Source organism: Periplaneta americana, chromosome 4, assembly GCF_040183065.1.
Source record: "Periplaneta americana isolate PAMFEO1 chromosome 4, P.americana_PAMFEO1_priV1, whole genome shotgun sequence".
Classification (NCBI taxonomy): Eukaryota; Metazoa; Arthropoda; class Insecta; order Blattodea; family Blattidae; genus Periplaneta; species Periplaneta americana.
In genome coordinates this window covers 172,638,238-172,664,990 of record NC_091120.1, presented here as the reverse complement: position 1 = coordinate 172,664,990, position 26,753 = coordinate 172,638,238, and the positions used below count along the sequence as shown (strand labels likewise).

Sequence of the window (26,753 nt, the reverse complement as noted above, 5' to 3'; positions counted from 1 at the left end):
ATATAAATAACATATGTAAGTACCGGTATTGAAATAGTGAAGGACAGAGAGGCAAAAATTAGAACTAAATAAGAATATTCTCTCCCAAGTTCTCAAAATCCGTAAACAATTTTATACATAATTTTCGTGTATACAAGTGCGTCTGCTTATGTTTCCTTTTATCATTTCCTTCCGCACATACTAATTTATAACTTGGCTTGCTCAGTGTGTATTGTATTACAGTTACTGTTTGTGACATGAGTATTACAGTACCAATACTTAGTGAATAAGTATTATTGCTCACATACTGTACCGGTACCAGTATGTTCAGAATATTCAAATAAAGACAGTCAACTAAACATTATTTATGTCAGTATAGGTTCTTAGACCTCTATGTTAAATGTTATGTTTTATTTAACGACGCTCCCAACTGCAGAGGTTATATCAGCGTTGCCGGATGTGCCGGAATTTTGTCCCGCAGAAGTTCTTTTACATGCCAGTAAATCTACTGACATGTGCCTGTCGCATTTAAGCACACTTAAATGCCATCGACCTGGCCCGGGATCGAACCCGCAACCTTGGGCATAGAAGGCCAGCACTATACCAACTCGCCAACCAGGTCGGCAGAGACCTCTATGTAAATAATAATAATAATAATAATAATAATAATAATAATAATAATAATAATAATAATAATAATAATATTAAAATGGATTTGAGGGAGATGGGATATGATGATAGAGACTGGATTAATCTTGCACAATGAACCTTCAGGTTCCTTAAAAGCCATTTGTAAGTAATAATAATAATAATAATAATAATAATAATAATAATAATAATAATAATAATAATAATAATTCCAATGATAACACGTTGATAACCTTACCATCAGTGACGTATCCTTACGTGCTTTATATACTATACAATATTTTTTTTAAATCTAATTTAGTTCAGAATCAGTACATCTTTAATAAATTTTACGAGTAAGAAAAATCTGAACATACCTGAATATGAAGTTATAAACAACAACAATAATAATAATAATAATAACAATAATAATAATAATAACAACAACAATAATAAGTTCTTTTAGCCTTCAGTTCTGCATAATCATCCTACCTGTCCAGCAGAAATATACACAATGCGATCAGCATTTTTGACAGTGGAGAGACGATGCGTCACTACAAGGGTTGTGCGTCCCTTGGCTGCACGATCTAAAGCTACTTGAACCTTCGCCTCGCTGTGCAGATCAAGAGCTGATGTTGCCTCGTCTAGGAGAAGAATGTTTGGACGTCGAATGAGAGCTCTGGCTATTGCAATGCGTTGCTTCTGCCCACCTGACATCTGAGCACCCCTCTCACCCACCAATGTATCGTAGCCCTAGTAAACAATTACATAGAAATGTATTAATCCACAGATACTACTTCCGTAACTTCGAACGAATTAACTACTTTCTTGTAAGTAAACTATTCTCTGTATATTATACAGAGTGTTTCAGGAGGACTGTAAATCAGTATAATGTACGTAGTTTGGGTTAATCAGGAACCTTATGAAGCACGTACGTATTTTAAAACGTACAAGATCCTTATAATTATTGGTTTCAGAGTTCTTACTTAAAATGTTCTTATATAGGCTCCTAATTTTATTTATTGAAGGTAACAGCTATTGGTTGTTCACTGTAACAATCAACCAATACAATTTCACTCAGTCTTCAAGCGCATGTTAACCAAAGAATGATGGTTTACACCTGAAAATCTCTGCCATGTATTTCGTTGTACAGTGTCGACTTAGGTCGATTTAACTAAGTAGACTACTGTGAAAAAGCACATAGTAGTTAAAAACCAGTCTTTCAAAAAGGTTAGGGATTTAAATTTCCGGCACTGAATGTGTTAAAAAAGTATGGATAATTGGCTTCAGTGTTATATGTAATTCATAGCAAAATGTTTTCAATCAAAAACATTTCCAATCTTTGAAAAAAAAATACGTGACGACTTTAAATATTATAACAAGCATCGAAATATTTTCATTTTCTTATGAAAACTGTGAAATAATTAGTTTCAACATATGGCACACTAACAGAATGTTGTATGGTTCAAGTTTTTCCTTCTTTCCAATAAGGTTGATAAAATACTAAAAATATTTCAAAAACCTGTGAGAACCTGAAGCATAGTTATAAGAAATTCAATTCGAGTTATAATAGGTCCTAAAAATTTGAAACTTAGTTACTAACTCTACCTGAAAGTAATTATTTCTATGCACTTTCAGTTACCCTTTTTTTTTCTCTCTATACCAAAGGAAATGACTTGTTATGGATGGTAATAACCTTAACAAGATTTCTCTACATGCATACCTTTTACATCCATCAAAAGACTAATTAAAAATAAATATAAAATCAAGCAAAACCAAGTACTATGTACCAAAGCCAAAGATAAAAAATGGAGCATTTTAATTAAAAAAAACGGAAATTATTCCAGAAATCCCACGTAAATCTGCAGTAGCAAAATTCAGACTGCTTATAGAACACGATTATTTGGCCAAACACTTGAATAAAATAGGAATTTACACAAATCCAAATTACCCTCTATGCAACAAAGAAGAAGAAATGACTGAAGATCATCTACAAACCTGTGAAGTTCTACCTGATGGCTCCACCACAGAGAAATATTGGAGAGCAAGAACGCTAATGGCTTCGTTGCCAAAGCCCGGCATTAGATAACAACAACAGATTTCTCTTGAAAGGGAAATAAATCCATGTTTCCATGTCGTAGAAAAGACCTTCAGAAAAAATATTATCAGTCTTTCTTCGCTGCATCAAATTTCAATTCTGCTGAACACAATCCCGTCCGCCATTATATAATCTGCCTTTCAAATTCCCCCTACCATGGAATTCAACAGTGTCAAACTAGAAGAAGTTAAACGATATTCCTAGTGACAATATCTGAATGTTCTGAAAAGTAAACTTAACAATCAACCAATCAATCAACCAACCAATCAATCAATCAATCAATCAATCAATCAATCAATCAATCAATCAAAGGACATTATGGAATATGTCGACTACATGTCGATTTCACAAAACACTTCCACTCTGTTCTGTCTTTTGCTAGTTCCTCCCAGTTGGTAATTCCAATTTCCACGCATTCATTCTGAATTTCATCTTTCCATCTATTTCGAGGTCTTTCCAGTGGCCTTGTGTTGTTAAAGGTGTTCATATACATTCATTAACGCTTCTGGAGTCATCCATACGTATAACATGTCCTGTCCAATTTAATCTTCTGCTCCGTATTACATCTAAAATTGACAGTTGATTATAAAGTTTGTGAATATCATTATTATGTCGAATTTTCCACTTGAATGGGTTATTTATGAAAGGGCATAAGTAGCTAATTTTGTGAAAATGAGTTTGTAATGTGATAATTGCTCTTTGGGTGTAGATACATCGATTTAGAAATGAAGAGGTCTAAGTTTCACACTGTAATGCTTAGTAGAATTTATGATACAATTTTTATAAGAGCCTTAGTTTCAAAATTTCGGCCTGTAAGCAGTTTTTCTTAAATTGCTAAAAACTTAGTATTCATGACTTACGCCCTTTTATAAATAACTCATTCACTTGTTTTCAACAGAAGTCAACACTTAACATACAGGAGTCTAAAACTAAAATGCTTGAAGCCCTTATAATTACCTGTGGTAACTTGGAGATAAAATCATGTGCATTGGCTTCACGAGCTGCAGCTTCTATTTCCTCCTGTGTAGCGTCTTCACGCCCATAGCGAATGTTTTCCTTGATGGAGGTTGCGAAGAGAACTGGTTCCTGCCCCACCACGCCGATGTGGCTGCGCAGCCAACCCACGTTCAACTCCTTCACGTCTACACCATCCAGCAACACTTTTCCTTCACACGGGTCATAGAGTCGCTGAACAAGTTGGATTATTGTTGACTTGCCACATCCAGAGCTGCCGACTAACGCCACTGTCTCACCACACCTCACAGTCAGGTTCAGTCCTTGCAGCACCTACAAATATAATAAGACGAGGTTCATATTCAACTCACACATCCTTCGTAGTCTAATGGTGGTTGTGCTTGTTGCTGGACCCAAGAAAGTATCTATACTAATAATAAATCTGTAGCCAAAATTTTTTTGTTAATTTTCGATTTTCCAAAAATAATTGGTGTTAACATGTATAATTAACCATCCTGAAACCGAAAATCGCATTTTTGACATTTTTGTTTGTCTGTCTGTCTGGATGTTTGTTACCTTTTCACGTGATAATGGCTGAACGGACTGCGATGAAAATTGGAATATAAATTAAGTTCGTTGTAACTTAGATTTTAGGCTATATGGAATTCAAAATACGTTATTTAAAAGGGGGGTTATAAGGGGGCCTGAATTAAATAAATCGAAATATCTCGCTTATTATTAATTTTTGTGAAAAATGTCACATAACAAAAGTTTCTTTAAAAATGATTTCCGATAAGTTTTATTCTTTCAAAAATTTTGATAGGACTGATATTTAATGAGATAAACGAGTTTTAAAATTAAAATAACTGCCATCTAAGGCGGTGTAATGAAATAAAAAACAAATGACTTAGTCTATAAGGGGCCTTGGACAACAACAATCGAAAGCTATGAAGCGAGAATGTTTCTGTGTTTGTATGAAGTAATATCGGAAGCTAAATTAACTGATTTGTATAATAATTAATTATTATTTTACCATTGGAAAGTATAGTTTCTCTATATGGACATAATGCTATAATGTTATTATAGTAACTTCTGAGTGAATCGAGGACTGGTAAGAATAAAATAGCTTCTTATGCACAGAAAACTTGATAGGCTATTCCGTACATTTTTATTCTATGCAAAATTTTGATAGGACTGATATTTAAGGATATACAAGACTTTTAATAACAATACAATAAATTTTCACCGCCGCCTCAGATTATAGTGTTGTTATTCCTGCAGTAACTCCAATGTGCAAAATATAAAATTTTTGAGTAGAAAGAAAAAACACATTTATTCATTCCATGGCAATGGTGCATAGGAGATCGTGAATTCGTACATTTTCGAAAGAAAGAAATATAATTACATATCACATATCACTATTTAAGTTATTTGAAGGGTTCAGAACCATAGTGGGCCAAGCGCCATTTACTGAAGACGTAGAAAACAAGGGTTAAAATTAAGTTATTAGTCCATAATTTAATAGAAACATATAGCAAGTAATATAAAGTATAGGTACACATTAAAACTAAAAGATATGTCAATCTTCATTAAACTATGGTTGCATGTAATAACAATAAAAGAAACATGTTAAAGGAATTGTCATTGCACCAAGTGAGTGGTCTCTTGATCAAAATGATCGCATTTTAATTTTTTAAATACAATTTAAATTACCGGTAAGTAACATATTAAACGATTTATTCTTCTATCAAACACGAATGTTCCCTGGGTCAAATGTCCTATTTTAATTATGTAATTACTTTATATTTATTTCTAACAGGTCCAGCGGAACGCATGGGTACGGCTAGTAATTAAATAAACGAATAAGAAACAGTAAAAGTAGCGAAAGTAGTGTTGAAGTTAATAGTATAGTATAGTAGTATGGTGTTTATTAGCTGTCGTTATAGTAAAAGCTAATGACATTGTCAAATTACAAGTGTGAAATTATCGTACTAAAATGAAAAATATTCTATTACCACTAAAGATAAAATAAAATGCTTACAAATACCAGTACTCCTTAAAGTTTACAATTGAGAGTCAAGATTATCAAAAATAGGCTAATATCGAGATGAAAATTGTAACACACTGATCCCAAATATTATCTGATATGCTCTGTTTATATACAATAAAATAAATAACTTAACAATTTATGAGTATTTCCTAATATATTACAAAATAATAATAAAACTCGGAAAAAGGAACCTAAAAAATATCTACATCTTGATTTTCTAACTCAAAATATTCTTGCACTGAATAGAATGGGTTTCTAAGAAGTCTCGTTTTCACTTTGAGTTCGAATATGTCAAGTGACACTTCCTGTGCTTCTTGTGGTAACATGTTGAACATCCTACAGCCCAGGATATAAGGACTACTTTTAACTTTGGATAGTCTGCAAAATGGTATGTCCAGGTTTTCTTTATTACGAGTATTACTCATGTTTGTCCATCCTAATAATAAGAAATGTCGTTCGTTTGCAGAAAAAATTAACTAATTTTGGCATTGTATTCGAGTATAATGAGAGTTTTCGTTTAACTTTTTTACATGTGGAAGAATTGTTGTGAACGTCCACAAACAGAAGTGAAATTCTATCAGCTCAACATGTAGTACTAACTACACTAGCTATAACAGAAGGACTGGAGGTTTGTCTATGAAGCATGAATTAAATATCATATGCAAGTTTTACAGAATACGATATGTACCTTAACATCTGGTCTTGCTGGATACTGGAAGTGGACACCCTGCAATTTTATTTCACCTCGAAGTTTCTCTGGCTTGAGACCCACAGTGCTCAAACTGTCAATCTGTGGTACACGGTCCAGAACTGAGAAGACTGCTGCAGCAGAGCCTCTTGCCACTGCAAATGCTTCCAAATGGGGCGACGCCAGTCCCATGTTCATTGCTCCAGACAACACACCAAACAGTACCTTAAGTAACAATTTCCGAAAATTAACTAATGCCTTTATAAAAGAAATGTGAATGCTACTGCTACGAAATGGAACAATAATACTATTTTAAAACTCCTGCTTGAGTGAATCTCTCCTTATTTTGCATTGCCAGTACTTTATATTTTATATTAGAAATATTGTAATTACTATTTTATTTATTTATCCTGTTTGAATGAAGCTCCCCTTATTTTACATTGCCAGTACTTTATAATTTACATTAGAATTATTGTAATTATTATTTTATTTATTTATCCTGTTTGAATTAAACTCTAATTTTTTATGTTGCCAGTACATTAGCCCTACTTTATAATTTTACATTAGAATAATTGTAATTATTATTTATTTATTCTGTTTGAATTGAGCTCTCCTTATTTTAAGTTGACAGTAACTTAACCTACTTTATATGTATTTTACGAGGCCTGTCTAAAAAGTATCCAACCTTTAGCCAGAAAAAATATTTCAAATACCTGACGGGGTTGGGACCCTAATCCCCTTCAAAGTAGGCCCCTTGTGCTTGCACACACTTAGCCCACCGATCCTTCCACTGCCGGAAACACCTCTGGAAGTCTTCTTTTGGAATGGTGTTCAGCTCCGTCGTCGCGTTCCGCATTATCTCTTCTCTACTCTCAAAATGGGATCCTTTCAGTGGTGTCTTCAATTTTGGAAACAACCAGAAGTCGCAAGGAGTCAGATCTGGAGAGCAGGGAGGTTGGCGAACAGTTGTAATTCCATGTTTGGCCAAGAAAGTGTGGATCAATTGGGATGAATGTGCAGGGGCGTTGTCGTGATGCAAGTGCCAGTTGTTCGCCATCCACATGTCTGGTCTTTTGCGCCGAACTGCATCACGGAGTCGCCGGAAAACATCGTGATAGTACTCCTTTGTCACCGTTTGTCCTTCCGGTGCGTATTCGTGATGCACAATTCCACAGACATCAAAGAAAACAGTCAGCATCACCTTGATTTTGCTTCGCACCTGCCGCGCTTTCTTCAGCCTTGGAGACTCGGGATGCTTCCATTGCGACGACGATCAGTGTTGGCGGTGTCCAGAAGGTCCTGTACAACGTCACGACGGAGGTCTTTTTGTTCCGGGGACAACAACTTGGGCACGATTTTCGCAGCCACTCGGTTCATGTTCAAATCATCACGCAAAATTGCATGTGCAGAATCTTTACTTACTCCAACCTCTTTGGCAATCTCCCGCACGGTCAAACGACGATCTGCCATCACCAAATTTCGCACCCTCTCAACAACAGCTGCACTCCGAGCAGTTTGGGGCCTGCCACAACGCTGCTCACTCTCCGCTGTTGTGCGGCCATCTTTGAATCGGTTGAACCACTCCTTAATTTGTGTTACACCCATCGCATCTTCCCCAAACACCTGCTGAATCTTACGAATTGTTTGACTTTGAGAATCACCAAGCTTTTGACAAAATTTGATGCAGTATCTTTGCTCAATTCGTTCAGTCATCTTGCGAGAAAACTAAATCCGACAAACACTTAGAACAGCACCTTACTTGGCGACCACCAGCCAGTGACTGGCACAAGCGAATGCGGTGAAAAAATTCAAGCATGCGCATTACGGTTCCTCCTTCCACCGTGCACAGTGGCGCCGCCTTAGAATCACTACTTTGCGCGGGAAAATTTAAGGTCGGATACATTTTAGACAGGCTTCGTACATTGGAATTAATGTAATTAATATTATTTTCTGTCTTTCCATTAATAGCTTAATTAGCAAAAGTAAGCATGTTTATTTTTGTCGTGGTGGCTCAATGCTAGCGTGTTATATTATCTTTAAGAACTTTGGATAAAAATAGGGAATCAAGATCTTGGCGTCTAGAATATGAACTGTACCAGATGAAATAATCACAATTTTTCTCGTAACTGTCCTATTCATCGGACAGAAACTTATACGAAAATAACGAGATTTGCTTTGGATACTTTATAATTTTTCCGAATCAGTTAGGCTATTGTAAACAGAATTCTAGAATACTACAGATGTAAGTGCAGTTTCGAGCTCATTATCTTCATTCTCAATTACATTCTAACTGAAATGTTACTGAAAAACTATCAAGTTATTTAAATAAATGAATGCATAAATGAAAGGATGGACGAGTAAAAAATAAATAAATAATACAAAAATTAATAAAAATAAATTAATAATTAAATGAATGAATAACTTCGCTGTGTTAATATTTAAATTGTAATCTTCATCTTACGATGTTTGGTGACGTATATACGTCCGTTGATGTGACATATTAATGAATTAAATACTATTATGGTCACAATCATGCCATGGTATGAAAGAAAAATTTCACAACCTCGAGCGGGAATTGAACCTGCGACGCTATGGACAGTACTCTATAACAGAGTCGCTAGTATGAAAGCATAATTCCGAGCCTTTGGCGTGAGACGAACTCGATAGCTCAGTGGTAGAGCGCCTGACCGGAGACCAGGAAGTCGCAGGTTCGATTCCCGCTTGAGGTTGTGAAATTTTTCTTTCATACCATGGCATGATTGTGACCATAATAGTATTTAATTCATTAAATTGTGATGTTATTTTTATTATTTTTGAGTATGACAGTACCGGTACCTACTGTTTGAGATGTCTTACTAAACTGTTTTGGTTTGGTAAATCTCACGGGACTATAGCTCGTCAAACCAGGTGATTGGGTTAAGGCCTGAGGAGTTTTCACCAGTGAATCTGTAAAACGACCTACTCAAGTGATTTTTCGTCCTTCTTTTCGAAAAGAAACTAATGTAACTACTGTCCATTATTTGGACACCATTTAAGCTTTCCAGACTCTTAAATAGTTCTTCAAAATACCGGAAAATGGGTCCTGCAATTTTAATGCACACAAACTATGGTTTAATTCCCCTGCATTGGTCATCCTCTCGCAAATGTGCTCTCCCTGTTACGCAGTAACAACAATAACAACTATAATAATACCGATGATGATGATGATGATGATGATGATGATGATGATGATGATAATAATAATAATAATAATAATAAATAATACATCTTTATGTAAATATTAAACTGATACTTACAATAACAAGTATTGCAGGTGTATACTCTCCATCTTCATTCTCTCTCGATTCCAGAATTAGAGTCACACCATACCAGAAAGCAATGGAATAGCTACAGTAAATAATGAACCACATTATTCCAGATCCCAATCCTGAGAATAACCCTCTCTTGATGCCTGTAGCTTTAGCTTTTGCAAGTTTTTCCGTATATCTGCAAAAAAAAAGTTCACAAACTTTATTTAATATACAAAGTCGTGCAATGAAGTCTAGTAACATGAGTGAAAATTCAAGTGATTCGGGAAATGAATTAAATAGCGTATGGGAAAGGAAGGTCAGTACCGAGGGTGGATGTGAAGGTGATTCTGTGAGTGCAAGAGATTAAATGTGGCGAGCTGAAGAGAAGAAAAAGGCATGCACACCTATTATAACAGTATTGAGTAAAGTTAATGATTCAGGTCCAGCGATGATTAAGGATATACCTAGATGATTTTGTAAGTATAAAAGAAAAATAGACGAGGAATATGGTGGGAGAGGCTAGTTAGGATAGTGAAGCATAGTATGAAGAAAATAAGTACAATAAGTAAATGTAAATTACACAAGAAACGGACATAATAACGATTCTATTGGATAATGACGTAATAAGGATTAGTAACAAGTATTATTAGTAAACAGAGAGAGTGTTCGATATAAATGAACTGGAAATAAAGAAAGGAGTAGCAAAAGTGGCAATTTTGAATGAATTAAATTAAGTCATTAGGTTTTAAAGGCGGGAGTATAGAAGAAATTAGATGGGAGCAGGAGTAAGAGTTTATAGCAAATAGTGAAGAGGAAAAAAAAAAGATACTGTTAAATGAATGTAAGGGAAAGAGTAGGATACAATAATGAGAAACTGTAAGTAAGAGGTATGAATCTAAATTATAAGAGCATCTACATAAAGGTGTAATTGTAATGGATGTAGTAGTGGCACCGTATACAAAATTGTGAGGTCCACATTACAGAGATGTAATTCTTGACACGAAATATATCATAATATATCAAATCAGATATATCATGTCACATATCATGCCATGTTATAACATGTCATATATCATGTCACATATCATGCCATATCATGTCATGTCATTCATGTCATATCTCATATCAATATACAAAGTCAAAGTTTCCTGAAATTTTATTACATTTTAATTACTGATAACAAGGGTTCGGATTCTTACAATTTTTTTACGGACCATTTTAGCCTTTTTGTAGACAGAAAATAGTATTTTTTAGACTTTTATCATCATCATCATCATCATCATCATCATCCTCATCATCATCCTGTCAAGTACTAGTCCCAAAAGAACTGTTACGGCCTGAAAAAGCGATTTTCTTGCCATCTTTTCATAGGTCGACCAAGTGACCTTTTCCCATTTGGACGATACTTCATTATTGCCTTAGGGATCCTGGATGAAACCATTCTTGAGACGTGTTCCTTCCAGTTTAACTGATCTCTGGAGATATAGTCCAGTAATGATGACACATTAAGTTCTTGAAGGATATCTTCATTTTTCTTTCGATCCCATTTAGTGTAGCCAGCTGTTTGGCGCATGAATCTCATCTCGCAAGCTGTTAGTCTGCTTTCATCTTTTGTCCTTATAGTCCACGCTTCACTCCCATAACATAAGACTGGTCGAGCTATTATTTGATAAAGACGAGTACGAGTTGAGTTTTGTACTAATGAAGGTTTTAAAACTCTATTAATGATGCCCACTGATTTGTTGAATTTACAATATTCTCTGATAAATCCAAATTTTCAACAAAAGAAAGTTTGTATCTTAAATAATTAAACTCATTAACTCTTTAGGCTTTTATAAAAATTGTAACACACTATACTTTACTACATAAATAATTAATAATGGAAAACAGGCCAACTTACCTACTTTTATTTATCGATCAGTGAACTGAAATATGACACTTTTTAAAAATAACACAGGATTTGAACCCAGGCCTGCTCGTTTCACTATAAGACATGCTAACTATGACTGTACAGCTATGGACATATTAATTTAGACTATATGTGCTTGAAGGGGAGAGGAAACTTTAAGCTTTTAGTTTGTAAATATGCAGACCAAATGTATATTGTTCCCATTTTGAATCTTATGTGCACTACTTTTAACACTTGAATATAATTAATTGATGAACTAGCGGACTTACTCGTGTTAATTATGTAAGATTTGTGCGGCTTACATAATTAACACGAGTAAGTCCGCTAGCTCATCAATTAATTGTATATTGTTGTTTAGTCAACTGTCCGAAGAAAGGTGTGAACCTCACAAGTGATATCAACAAGGCATCACTTATGAGGCAACTTGGTCAGGAAATAATGGGGTAGGGTCGCCAGTTCCTTCCGCCCCTTCATTACCGACTAGCTATATATTACACTAGTCAGACTTCAGATGCATACAAACAATTGTTCTTCCTCCAACACATATCGTCAAGTGAGATGTACTGCCTGATAACAGATGTACATATCAGCCAGAACCTTAATCAGCAGGGGCGTCTCGTTCTTTGGAGCCTTCGGGGCTCAGCCCCGCACGAAAATTTGCATAATATGTTATTTCAGATATTTACGAACAACTCTCAAATATAGAGGAAGTCTCGTTCTCTTTATAGTCAAAGTTAGGACTTCATCTGCTCTGAGGAGATGCTATAGTTTTCTGTTGTAGAAGCGAAAGACAAATTCTAGCCCAGAGATGCTAGATCCCCAGAACAGATCTTACGAGGAGAGTATGACGTAGTTCCTGGTTCGGCGTAGCACTCAGTGCATGGAGATGCTAGATCCTATAACATAGATGTTGCAAGTGAAGGCGCTGTAAGATGGAGGACTATTGGGGCTCATTCAGTTCTGTCGCGGTAGCGTTCGTATTGCGGTAAAGTAGTGTAATACAAGTGAAGGTAATGTAATTTTATGAGCAATAATGAAATGACTTTTTAGTTTTAGTACCACGCATGACAAACTATAATCAAATAGCCCCGGACAAATTCTAGGCCACGAGACGCCACTGTCAATCAGAGGTACAGATATATATATATATATATATATATATATATATATATATATATAATATTATAACACACCAACTAAAACAAGATTGGACACCGTGTGTGTGTGTGTGTGTGTAATTAAACTTTTCAGTAAGATTTGAAAAGTAACATTAATCAATTTACAATTGTAAATCAGTTCCAACTTAAATACCAATACGAACTCACCTCGCAACTTCCTTGTCTTCACCTCCAAAGGCCACCACAGTCCGCACAGAACTGAGCACTTCCTCTACAACAGCACCTGCATCTCCATATGATTCCAGCTCCTGTGCTGTGAGTGAACTTTGCACCTGGAATGCGAAATTTCTGTTTAAGATTTTGGATCATTACAAAAAATAAATTTATAGATCTAGATTAATTTTTCGGGCTGAGAGGCCGTGGTCTGTTGGTTGGTTTTCTACCAGACGTTTCGTCTGCAACTGCGGCAGACATCTTCAGTGGAGTGGTATCCGAGGTCGCAAAACTCTTCTCGGCGTATCTGAGGCAACTGATCCTGTGGCTGGTTGTGCGGGCGTATTTGTACTGCATCTAGCGGGCCGAGGCCTGTTGTCGCTGCGGTCCGCGCCGCTTTGTTCGCTGCTCCTGTTCTGGGTTCCGTCCTTTTGTTGTAGTGGCTTCTTATCTGTTCTGTTTAGGACCGGGTACCAACATTTGTTTAGCTTTATGCCTTCTTCCTTGCGATTAAAGTTGTTGTCATGTTTATAGATTTCGATCGCTTCTCTATGTAGATGGGGGAAGAAGTGTGTCGTCGTGCTCAAGATGTCCGTGTCCTTAAATCGTGTGTTGTGATCGCCCACTTGATAGGCATGTGCTGCCACTGCAGATTTGTCGATCTGTCCTAGCCGGCAATTCCTCTTGTGTTCTGTCAATCTCGTCCTGACTACACACTACACTATACTCGTCCACACTACAAAAAATAAATTCTTATATTCTGTGATAGTCTCCAATATATTTTCACAACTTCGCTTTGATATCAACGGAAAAATTAAATGTTTAAAATAGATTTTTACATTATGCAAGAATAAGGGAGAAAAGTGCTCGAAGAGACGAAAAATACGGGAGTCGGGAGACTTTTAAAAATTAGGGCTAAATACGGGATAACCCGAGAAATACGGGAGAACCTGAGAAATACTGAACCTCCAAGATCTGTGACAGGTAGACCGAGGTTTTTCACAGAGGTTGAGAGGGTTTAACTAAATGACAGACTAAGCTCTGTGACATACAGCTTCAAGGTCTGTTCTGTGACATAACTACAAAGTGTGTGACAAATGGGCTGAGGTTTGTGAAAAAGTTAGAGAGGATTTGATGATGGGGTTAGTTAAGTGACAGGCTGAGTCTGTGACAGGACTGAGATATAGGCTATCTCTTATCTACAATAGTAGTCTTGAAATGGATCGATAATAATAAATAAATAAATTTAGCCCGTACACATCCCGTAAGGGCAAGGGCCTCTTGTTGTCACAGGGAATTGCTCATAAGTAGACTCCTAAGGTGAGCGAGTCCTTGGGAGCTTGGTCATATTACTGATACTTCGTCGTTTCACTGTTCCTGACTTCCCTCTTCAGTCATTTCTGCCATACTCATCTCCTACACTTCCTCATATCACTTCACACGAATTACACTCACTGTCGTTGCCTTTCTGTCCTATCTGGTGCTTATTGATTCATGTTTCGTGCCAGCTGTCTCCATACTTCTCTGTCTCGTGCCACTCTCGACCATTGACTTCCTGCTCTGGTTCTGAAGTAGTCTGCCCATCTGGTTTTTTGTCATCCCACGTGCCGTCGTCCTTCTCTCGGGTCCCACATTGTGATGCGATTTGTCCATTTCTGGTGATCCATACGTGCTACGTGGCTGCCCCACTTCCATTTTAGGTTTTCTGCCCTTTCTACCACATCGCGCATTTTTGTCCTTCTTCTTATTTCCTCGTTTCTGAGTCTGTCTCTTAGTGAAAAAATTTAGCATCTTCCTTTCCATTCTCCTTTGACAGACCTGTAGCTGTAAATGGATCGATGGAAGTCACCAATTTAATGTGAAAGTGGTTATAGCAGAGCAGCCCTCTTGAAGAATTCACATATGACACGATATCGGAGAAAGTTTGTTTTCAATGCGTGTTCGAAGTGTCATGTCTCAAAATGCACTAGCATTGTGCAATGCATACTCGTGTTATGGATTATGCTCTTATAGCCTATATACTGGCAGCGCTACACAGCTCTCAACATGATTTCTTTACGGCGCAATTCATAGGGTACCAATATTTCTGTGACTTCATGTATGCCACGTTTGTGATCACTCATATTCAAACTTCACCAGGATTCAGCAATTTGGAAGGTGTCCTAACTTTTGAAAAACTTCATACATTATCAAATTCACTTAGAAGTTATCCAACTAGACATTTTAAGAAATGATACGAACAGTAATTAATAATGTACTCATACAGCTGTTCTGTTTCAATATGTACAGTGGGTAAGGGTACCTACTAGAATTAAGCAATTACCTACCTTTGCTACTATAGACTGTGCAACGATGATAATTGGTGCACAACTCAGAACTACAAGCGTAAGCTTCCAACCATTTATAAATGACATTACGATTGAAGCTACAAATGTAGTAATTAGGTACACAAATATGCTGATTTTCTCTCCCATTCCATCTTGCATTTTATCCAGATCCCTGCAAAAAGAAAAGTATCAATTATAATAGGGCTATATGGAATTTGGACAGACATAATAAGAAATTAAGTTGTGTTGGAAAGAGTGGGTGAAGAAAGAATGATGCTGAAACTGCTCAGAAAGAGAAAAAGGAATTGATTGGGTCACTGGCTGAGAAGAAACTGCCTACTGAAGGATGCACTGGAAGGAATGATGAACGGGAGAAGAGTTTGGGGCAGAAGAAGATACCAGATGATAGATGACATTAAGATATGTGGATCATATGCAGAGAGAAAATAGGAAAGATTGGAGAATGCTGGGTTTGCAATGAAAGACCTGCCCTTGGTCAGAACACGTATGTATGTATGTATTTCTTTTTTTTTTAATATTAGTTGAACAGCATGTCCCATTACAATAAAGGTAATACTACATGCCTTGCTACCTGTATGTTTACACTATACACATGCCTCGTTTCTGTCACTCTCTAGGCCTATGTAGGTTTGTTATTCTATTGTGAAAATTTTAGTCTTTCACTATATCTAATGCCTATTCTTATCTATCCTAGATTAATTATCCTAAGTTTACTAGCCTAAATTTATAGCATTGACATAGTTTATACGCATGTTCTTGCATTAGTTTACGCTTTGTGAAAGTCCATTTGCCAGTTTTCCTTAACATTTCCCGCTGGAACGCTAGTCTTTGTCCATTTTCGGGCACTCGAAAAGGAGGTGGTCAACGGTCTGTTCCTCTGCTCCACACGTACACGAAGGGTTGTCCCTCAGCTTGAATCTGTATAAGTAGGCACTAGTTTTTCCATGTCCAGTTAGGAAAGTTGTGACTTTTCCATTCAGTGGAATGTTAACGCGTAACCTCTCTTTTACATTGGGGAAAAACGATTTTGTCACTGCACCATTTTTCTTGTTTTGCCACTCACTTTCCCACTTAAGCACACTTTCTTCTTGAAGTTCCCGCATGATGTCGCTGACTGGTATCCTGTCGAAGCTCGCTGGTAACTCGTTGGTGCTTCCTGCCTGCTTTGCCAAGTGGTCGGCCAGCTCGTTCCCCGCAAGTCCAAATTGTGCCTTAACCCATGCAAAGTGAATAGTCCAGTTTAGTGTTTCCAGTTTTCTTATCTGTTTTCTAATTTGTTCTATCAAGTGGTGATGGTTATTGAAATTTCGTAAGGAATCGAGTGTGATTCTGCTGTCGGTATGAATGGCTGCTGATTTTCGAATATCCTGCAGTTATTAGAGTACTTCAAGCTGTTCTAGGGCTTTGAGGATTGCGTAGTGTTCCGCTTGGTTGTTCGAGCACCGTCTGTGTAGTTTATATTGATATTGATATATTTATTTCTACAACTCTTATTTGGTAATGGGTCGCCACCACATCTCTGTATTCGTGCTCCCCATTACCTTCTAATTACAATAAACTTTCATTGACGTGTGCAGTCATCTTGTTTTACCTTTGTTACCTCTATTACTATAATACATACTCTCAATTTGATTTCTAACCTCTCCCCTTAAAATTTTCCCTTCTTTCTAATGAACACCTCACCACTTTTATTGTTTACTTACTGTATATTTGAAGTACTTCCTATCGTCTAAAATTTCCCTAATTTTGAACTAACTTTTACTAACACTATTTAATCATACTCATTCACTTTCCTCTCTAATTTACAATCACTTCTACCTCTCCTCACTTCTGTTATCACTCTTTTCCCTATTTCTCCATTAAACACTGAATCACATGTTTATTTTGTTAAACTGTTCCCTTTCACCCCGATAAATTTTCCGTTTGCCACTATTTTTGTAAGTCAACTCAACATTCATTTGTAAACTTACATTAAAAAATACTTGCTGTCTTTCTATCATTTCAATTTCTCTCTTTGTACACTAACTTAGTCGCCACTCCAATATTAGTAACATTTCACTACCAATTACTATTAACAAACACTTCTCATTTTCTCTAGTCACTTCCTTTATCAACTCTTGTTTCTCTGGACACTAATTCACTTATTCGCTTATACATTCTCTCTCCGATTTTTTTGCTAGTTACTCTTACTTCTTGAATACTCACTTTATTGTTTCTATGTCTTTTGCCACACTTTTATCACTCCATCCCCCTTAAGCACCAACTTCGTAGACTGTAGTTCTGCGGTTCCTTATTTCCTTCCTTTTCCTCACAAGTAGATGGACTACCCAAGTCTTCTTTACTTCTCCTCTTTGTCGGCTCTGGGCGTCTTGCTAGTTTCTTCTTAACCACCTTCTTGATCTGTTTTCTATGACCTACTCTTCCTGCTGTCAGCTGATTCGTCATCTTATCCCTTCTGCTATTGTCAGCAGTCTTCAGTAACTGTTGCTTGCATATATATGTATGTATGTATGTATGTATGTATGTATGTATGTATGTATGTATGTATGTATGTATGTATGTATGTATGTGAAATTATAAACAAAACTAAATCACAGTAACAATAATACAATACAACGTTATAATTTTTTTTTCACATCATATACAACATCATATTGGATAAAACTGTATTAAAATACTTACTCTGTAATTCTGCTGGCAAAGTTGGAAGTTTTGGTAGTGTCATACCATGTCATATCTTGACGCAGTACTGCTTCTAGGAATAACTTCCTCACTCGACTGACCTACAATTATTACAGATTAAAACGTAAATTAATTTCTTTCATTTAGCATCATTACAACATTATGGTAAGCTTCTCCAGTGGTGGTTGTAAGAAAATATTTTGGATGGGTACAGCTCGAACTTAATAGATTTTTTTTAATGCAAATCTGGTAGAAGTTCCCTGTGAAGCAGGCTTGAATAATTTCCTGGGGTAGCTCAGTCGGTAGAGTATTCGTGCGCTAAGCAAAGGGTCCCAGAATCAATACCTGGCCCCAGAACAATTTTCCCTTTGAAAAGATTTTTTTTATTCATTCTTCTATATACACTCTTAACACTTAGATAATCGCTGATTAACTTGCATCTTCTTTCCTGTTTTAACTTTTTAGGTAATTACCTGGTTGACTAGTTTCGAAGTGTTATAATACTGGTTAAATTGTTCAAAGCCTAGTGAAAATCACGTGCTATCTTCTGGTTTCCTGTTATGGTAGGGTGTGTTCATGATTCTGTCGAAAAGGGTGTGTGTTTTTGAAATTGAATTAAGTGTTCACGATGTACTGGGGTTGTGCTTTTTTAAGTATGTAAATTTCGTATTGTTCTACAGTGTCAAGTTTCTGGTTTTTTGGGTGGACATGTTACTATTTTCATGTCGGTATCTATGTTGCTGTAGTTGTGATTGAAGTTTATGTATTGTTCTGCTTAGGTTGAATTGTTGTGTAGATTGGTTATGGCTGTGATTTGTTCCTTGCAACGTTTTTATTTATAGTTGCTTTAACTGCGAGTTTCTTATTTTGACAGCCCGTTATCTACCAGCCAACGTGTAAAACTATGGATCAAGTCTTGCAAATCAGTATTTCTATATTTGTACTGGTAGTGGAAGTAGGAATCAATTCGGCATTTGTATTTTTAAATAATCAGATTTTTAGTTATTTATACCACTCTAAAAGCTCAAATAGATTGGCTAACTCCGGGAATTAAACCGGAGATCTTCCAAATGCGAGACTAGTGTTTTAACCAGGGACGTCGCTAGGGGGGTGCGAAAGGGTACACAAGCACCCCATAAAAAATCGGAGCACTCCTTTCCGCACCCCAAAGGGCAATTTATTAAAAAAAATACTAGGCATAAGTTATTTTGAAGAACAAAAATAAACAATTTCTTGGATGTGAAAAAACTACATCCCTTAATGTATCGTTATGGATATGATGAACAGTAATAATAGTAATAATAATAATAATAATAATAATAATAATAATAATAATAATAACAATAATAATAATAATAATACATAGTAATATTAATAAACAGATGTATAGTATGCGCGCAAATGCATGAGAGAACATTTTGGATTTTTTATGTACCACATTTTTACAGCTCGCACCCCATCCGCACCCCCCTTGCCCTGATCCTGGCGACGTCACTGGTTTTAACATTTACCAAGGGGAGAAGAGGAGTCATTAGGACATCTAAATTTCCGGCATTTCTAAATTTAACTACTTTTTAAATTAATCACTCTCTTTTATATTCTAAAACTAATATTAGTCTGCACTGTATGAGGAAGAGAAATCTCATTCAGTCAATAGGCCCCCAAAGATGACTGTGGCTCATTCTCTAGTATGTTTCATTAATAACATGTGTAAATTAAATATAAATTTCAACTTGAAACTATTTATGTTAATAGAAAAAACATTCGCAGAACTGGCAAGTACAAACAAACTATTTTAAAAATAAGGCCGAATAAAAGGAATTTTTCAATTAGTTCATTAAGTTAGTTAATGGACAATAATTTGTTTGATAATAATGCGTATAAATTCAATAATAAATTCAACTCAGAACTAGTTTTGATCATGAGAACAATACTATAGCTGGAAGAGTACGAACTTAGTTCTCTGCAGTCTATGGCGAGTCCTTGGCATCAACCCCTTTGATTTGATTACCCCCCTTTGACTTGATTATCTGGTTGGGTTTTTACGAGGTTTCCTCAACCAAAAGGCAAATGCCGGGTAATATTTTGGCGAATCCTCGGACCTCACCTCATCTCACTACATCTCGCCAAAATATTGTAAAAAATTGCACAAAATTGTAAAAATTGTAGAAAATTACTAAATTGTAAAACTATAAAATTTTGTAAAAATTGTAATTGTAATATTGTAAAATTTTGACTTGTTCCACATCTTAAAGCTTCATTGCTCATGCAAGATCTATGGAATATAATAAATGTATGAATGAATGAAGTACAATTAGCTCAAAGTTAGATGGTTTACCTGTTTCTGTGCAGCATAGTTTAATACAGCAATGCTTGCTGACCCAATTAAAAACTGTATCACTCCAACTACAGTACAGCCAATACCAAATGCAGCTGAGTCATCTAGTAAAGCATCGTTTCTTTCTTCTCTGCTGGCATTAGCTCTGAAATAAAAAAAAACACTTACTTAGGAAATTGTGACATTTATAGAGGTACCGGTATCAGCTTGTTAAACACTTACTTACAAATGGTTTTTAGAGAACCCGGGGGTTCATTGCCGCCCTCACATAAGCCTGCCAGTCCCTAACCTGAGCAAGATTAATCCAGTCCCTACCATCATATCCGACCTCCCTCAAATCCATTTTAATATTACCCCCACCCTCATATATGTCTTGGCCTCCCCAAAGATCTTTTCGCGTCAGATCTTCCAACTAACATTCTATATGTTTCTGAATTCACCCATATGTTCTCATACCCTGCCCATCTCAAACGCCTGGATTTAATGTTCCTAATTATGTTAAGTGAAGAATAGCCTACAATGTGTGCAGTTCTGCATTGTGTCACTTTCTCCATTCTCCTGTAACTTCATCCCTCTTAGCCCCAAATATTTTCCTAAGCACCTTATTCTCAACATCCTTAACTTCTGTTCCTCTCTCAAAGTGAAAGTCCAAGTTTCACAACCATACAGAACAACTAGTAATATAATTGTTTTATAAATTCTAACTTTCATCTCTGGGTCTTAGTCAGTGTGCAGTCAGCAGCCAGCACTAGCGCTACGGAAACCAAAGATGACTGTATGCAGTTACGTAGAGCGACGAGTGCTGTTCACAAGTGTGCGGCCAAGTGTACTCAAGTGACATTTTTAAAAATGTGTTGTAAACTCTCCAAGACTGTAAATTAGGATGCAAAATTGATCTGCAAATAATTAAGTCGGTGGAAGTGGTGTGATTTGTAATAATTGTTGTGATAAATGCGTAACAATAATGCAATTTTTTAGTTAGAAAAAGATGTCTGTACGAAGCAAGTAAGGAGTTCACAGCACATTTTAGCTTCATAATACTTGCCAATTAAACGATATTTCTGAATAGTTAATTCTCTATTTGTATTACGTATTCGTTTACTTTCAAACTAAATAAACGTATTTTACAAACAATTTTAAATTAGTGTAACTCCGAAAATATTGAGAATAGAAACTATGTTTATATGGCATTTTTGCTCAAAATATCTTCAGAAATAAGCTCCGTAAAGGACGGCATTTACGCAGCCTAAAAAGGACACTGTTTCATCTTAATTTTATCAAAGTTTTTTGTAATCAACAAGCATTTACGCAGTCTAAAAATGGACACTGTTCCATCTTAATTCTATCAAAGTTGTTTCGTAATCAACAAGCATTTATGTAGCCTAAAAAAGGACATTGTTTCATCTTAATTTTATCAAAGTTTTATCGTAATCAACAAGCATTTACGCATCCTAAAAAGGACACTGTTCCATTTTAATTTTAATCAAAGTTTTTTCGTAATCAACAAGCATTTAGGAGCCTAAAAAGGACACTGTTCCATCTTAATTTTATCAAAGTTTTTCGTAATCAACAAGCATTTACGCAGCCTAAAAAGGACACTGTTCCGTTTTAATTTTAATCGAAGTTTTTTCGTAATCAACAAGCATTTACGCAGCCTAAAAAAAGAATACTGTTCCATCTTAATTTTATCAAAGTTTTTTCGTAATCAACAAGCATTTACGCAGACTAAAAAAGGACACTGTTCCATCTTAATTTTATCAAAGTTTTTTGTAATCAACAAGCATTTACGCAGCCTAAAAAAGGACACTGTTCCATCTTAATTTTATCAAAGTTTTTCGTAATCAACAAGCATTTACGCAGCCTAAAAAAGGACACTGTTCCATCTTAATTTTATCAAAGTTTTTCGTAATCAACAAGCATTTACGCAGCCTAAAAAAGGACACTGTTCCATCTTAATTTTATCAAAGTTTTTCGTAATCAACAAGCATTTACTGCAAACATGAATGTCTAATTATATTTTAAACTTGACAGAATAATGCTTATTCATACATAAACAATTAAAACCCAATTATTTACAATGAATCCAATTGTTATCTTCACTTACGATAGTATTTTTCCGCCTCCAAACAAGCTGAGTATTGTAGTAGGTGTGGACGACGCATTACTGTAAGTTTGTTCCCGATCTACTAACATTGTAGTAAATTCACCATAAAGCATAATGATAACTGGAATTCCAATTCCAGAGATGATACTGAAAATCAAGCCCAGGAACACGAAAATTATTTCACAGCATGTTGCATACCGAAACTGTAAACAAAGAAACATTGTGCACAGTTAAACATACAGGTCTAATGATCAATAAACATAATATGTGTACCAAATTAATTTAACATGAAAAATAATCTACGTAGAGATTAATTTCTGGTCCTACAGAATTTTTCTCCTCTAATAACAAATGAAAAATAATGGCAAAACTGTGAACAACTGACAAGCAAACATTCTGATGGGGGTAGATAAAAAAAAGTTAAAATTATTTTCTTTCACCATGTTAATAATTTCAAAACAAGTGCTTATACAAATTTTAGCCACTCGACCGCAATTACGAGGGCCATAAAAATTTAAGTTCGCCAAGGGTCATTAACGGTAAGAAAACGCAATTTCATTGGAAAAATTTATTGGGGCAGATACAGCAATTGTTGAGCTATTTTTCAACACATTCTCCACCGGAATTGAGACATTTGTCATAGCATGGGATCGACAGAGGTGTTCAGATGGCTGTCAAACGCTGATCCCAGGCGGCTGACTTCTACGACATAAGGATACAAAAAACTGATCCCATGGTATGACAAATTTCTCAATTCCAGTGGGGAATATGTTGACAAATAGCCGACAATTTCTGTATCTGTTTCAATAAATCTTTTCATGTAATTGTGCTTTTTTCTGTAAACGGCACCAGAGAAAATCACTTTCTGGACGGCCTCGTAATTGTGGTCGAGTGGCCAAAATTTGTGCACGTACTTCTTTTGACATTATTAACATGGTGAAAGAAAAAAAAATAACTTTATCTGCCTCCCTTTATGTTTGTTTGTGAGAAACTAAATTTGTTATACAATTAAAAAATCATTAAACTTCGTTTCTACGGTTCCTTAAAGAAAAATGGTACTGACAATTCTTTATCTAACATCAGTTTCAAATCCTATGTCAAAGCCATGATGTAATGACGAAATAGAAGAAACAGAAGAATTGAGGAAACGAAAATAACGAACAAAAAAAGTTCGAAGCAATTCTATCCACAAAAATGTCGCTTAGTCTCCCAAGGGCTTTTTGGTGTTTGGTAAGTTTTTATTTAACGTTTCATTTCAACAACAGAGGCAATTCATTAGCGATGAGATGGCATCTCGAAAAGAGGATTGATAATTCTTATTATTTGCCAATATCTTTTGTGTTTTGCATTATTTTATCGCCATCTCCCAGTCCCCGTATTTTACTTAGTTTTTTTTTTCTGCATTATTTGCAATGTGTAAACCAATAAAATTATAGATATAGGCTAATATTACGTAACTCTTTTTTAGAAATCTGGTATTAAAAACTCTTATTAACATTAATAATTTTAACAGATATGATTTAGATTATCAGTTACACGGGCTATCAACAAATTAGAAAATTTTGTAAACTAAATTGATAAGAGTGTAAATAATTGATTAAATGGCGATCTTACTCGTGTTATATGTAAGCATATGTGGCTTACAGCTGTTTCGGTGCTACTTGACACCATCCTCAGAGCCTACTGCATCTCGGCGCTATCTCAACTTCGCTGCCTGTTGTGTGGGTGCGTTCGTGTGATGAAGAGTTGTGTCAAATAGTGTGTGTTCTGAAATTGACCTGTGTGTTGAGAATTTGATTAGGGTGTGTTTTAGTGTGTCTGTATATTTCAGTAGGCTCTGAGGATGGTGTCAAGTAGCACCGAAACAGCTGTAAGCCACACATGCTTACATAATTAACACGAGTAAGATCGCCATTTAATCAATTATTTATATTCAAGTGTTAAAAGTAGTGTACGAAAGATTCAACATGGATGATAAGAGTGATAAACATCTGATAAATAAAACTGGGTTGCAAGGAAAACAAAACGAATAGGTTATCATATTGTTAAGTAACGAATCGAAGTTAATGACCTCGAAACTGCGTTGCGTGACATTTAACGGTCTATTAGTTTTCGTTCCATTAGTCATTATACTTGTTTTTTTGAAAGATGGGACATGGCAGTTAAGCGGCCGAGCTTGGAACTATAGTGCTATGTTGCCAATATGGACTACCACGCTGCCAGCTGATGGAAGCCAGCAATTGACGTTAAGATGGCTAACATTAAAACATTCATTGACAATAATTGTCAATAATTATTGACGTGAAGGTAAGAAAACAATACAAAAATCGACAGAGAATCAAAGACGAAATGTACCAATGCTAACATTGTATGCACAATAAATGTCGCCAAGGGAGCTATTAAGCACTCGCCACGTGGGAACGGTAAGTTTGGCAACTCAACCGTTGTTACCATAGCAACAGACCTACTACGCCATGTGACATTCAGTTGTTTTTCCGATCGCAATGCTCCTGCCATGTTCCAGGTTTCAAAAAAACAAGTATACCGGTAGTCATCTTTTATTTTTGTGGGCTGGTAAGGTAGCTTATTTATAACTTTTTAACGAAGCGTTAACTTCTTAAAGGAACAAAATCAGACCCACAAGTTATAGCACTTTTTAGTGAACCTTTAACGTTAGTAGTTAAAAGGACCGTTAAGGGTTAAAGAACCAATAAATGCGTTCTTGAAACCCAGCACAGAAATATATACCAATAACTTCTTAAATTGTTTGTAATAAACATTAATATTTACATAATCGCAGATATGTGTCAGATATTAAACTAATAAAATGCCTTCACACTGTAAACCTGCTCATAGTTGACGTCTGGCTGCCCTCAACCACTCTGTCCACTAAAAATCTCAGAGACTTTACTCGGGATCGAACCCACACTTTTGAAACCGTCAGCTGCTGGTTATTTAATACAAAACTATGTTTCGCTTACTTACCAGCCTATGAAAGGCTACAGCTTTGTATTCAGGTGCAGAGTCTTTCTCTTCTTTAGTAGTTTTCTCTTTTGCTGGCACGAATTCCCTGAAATTGAAATAATAATTTCACCATTACAATTTATTTCAAAAACAATTTTAGTCCTAAATAAAAAATTCTTCCATAATTTCAGTTAAATAATATGTAGTCAACTTATATGATGAATTTAAATAACGTGGTCGAAAAATTCTTAACTCTATTAGAGGGTTGAAATGAGATTTAGCATAACTAGAAATCAACAAGTGTATGCCGTGAGAGTTTGAGTCGTCTAGAATCAAACTGCACTTTCTTCAAATTATGAAATATGGGATTAAAGTATATTTCTTCGCATAATTTTGCAGGAAATGTGATAAACTGCTCGTTTGCAGTCTAACTAGAAATTATCTGCCTTAACTTTAGCAGTAAATCACCGTGCTACATACATACATACATACATACATACATACATACATACATACATACATACATACATACATAATTATTCCACAGTTAATTCCCGATTTACCACGAAAATCGTCTGTAGCTGCATTTAGATTGGCAACAGGCTATGATTGTTTGGCCAAACACCTGCATAGAATTGGAATATATCAGTCCCCTAACTGCCCATTGTGCAACTCAAACCAAGAAATGGATTCGGAACACCTCAAAATCTGTGCTTCAGTGGCTGGCCATGATAATATCTTTGAAAAATATTGGAATGCAAGAAGTCAAATGACTTTATTGTCAAACGCCTGGCATTAGAAAACGAAAACAACAACAACAACAACAACATAATTATGGACTACCTTTCTTTGCATGTGAAATACAACAATAAAGACAAACATTCTACTATAAAATCTGATTTAAGTAGACACAATTATTTATACTCTTTCTCAACCTTATAATGTTGGTATGTTTCAGTATCCCTTCTAACACTTGCCTGCAGCAATCACTCTGCTGCAGTCCAGAAATGTGGAAATGACACCGCGAGATGTGGAAGAATAATTATTGTTCCAACAGTCATTAAAACAAAAATGACTTGTGTTCTTGAACCGGATTATGGGTTTCATGTTATGTACCATGTACGAAGTACACTATAAGATTCACAAAGCTGTTGGTCGCTTGGTGATACAGTAAGGAATTCCTACTATACAGGGTGTTTCCGAGGTGGTGTTACAAACTTTCAGAGATGATGGCGAAGGGCACATGTATCAATTTGAGATAAGGAATCATGGTTCGGAAATGACTGAGTCGAAAGTTATAAGCAAAAATAGTTGTGTGGAAATGGAATTGTAATTTGGCACCACGTGCCCTCCTTCCCTTAACCTTTGGAACAGTCGTGGAAAGATGATAT

The 26,753-nt window shown here is 35.8% G+C and overlaps 1 protein-coding gene across 2 annotated transcripts in view; it reads right to left on the bottom strand.

Moving 5' to 3' along the window:
- The window catches only part of Mdr49 (Multi drug resistance 49), a 139,720-nt gene that overhangs the window by 42,160 nt on the left and 70,807 nt on the right, over positions 1–26,753 (bottom strand). Inside the window, exons 3-12 of one of the 2 annotated variants that reach the window (XM_069824349.1) lie at positions 25,384–25,468; positions 22,399–22,601; positions 20,295–20,439; positions 17,957–18,057; positions 15,254–15,425; positions 12,921–13,045; positions 9,693–9,882; positions 6,397–6,621; positions 3,662–3,991; positions 1,099–1,359 (exon numbers count right to left, since the gene is read on the bottom strand). In XM_069824349.1, the coding sequence (XP_069680450.1) occupies positions 1,099–1,359; positions 3,662–3,991; positions 6,397–6,621; positions 9,693–9,882; positions 12,921–13,045; positions 15,254–15,425; positions 17,957–18,057; positions 20,295–20,439; positions 22,399–22,601; positions 25,384–25,468 (1,837 nt within the window). Of the gene's footprint in view, positions 1–1,098; positions 1,360–3,661; positions 3,992–6,396; positions 6,622–9,692; positions 9,883–12,920; positions 13,046–15,253; positions 15,426–17,956; positions 18,058–20,294; positions 20,440–22,398; positions 22,602–25,383; positions 25,469–26,753 lie in introns of those variants that run through there. The other variant, XM_069824351.1, reaches the window with a different exon arrangement.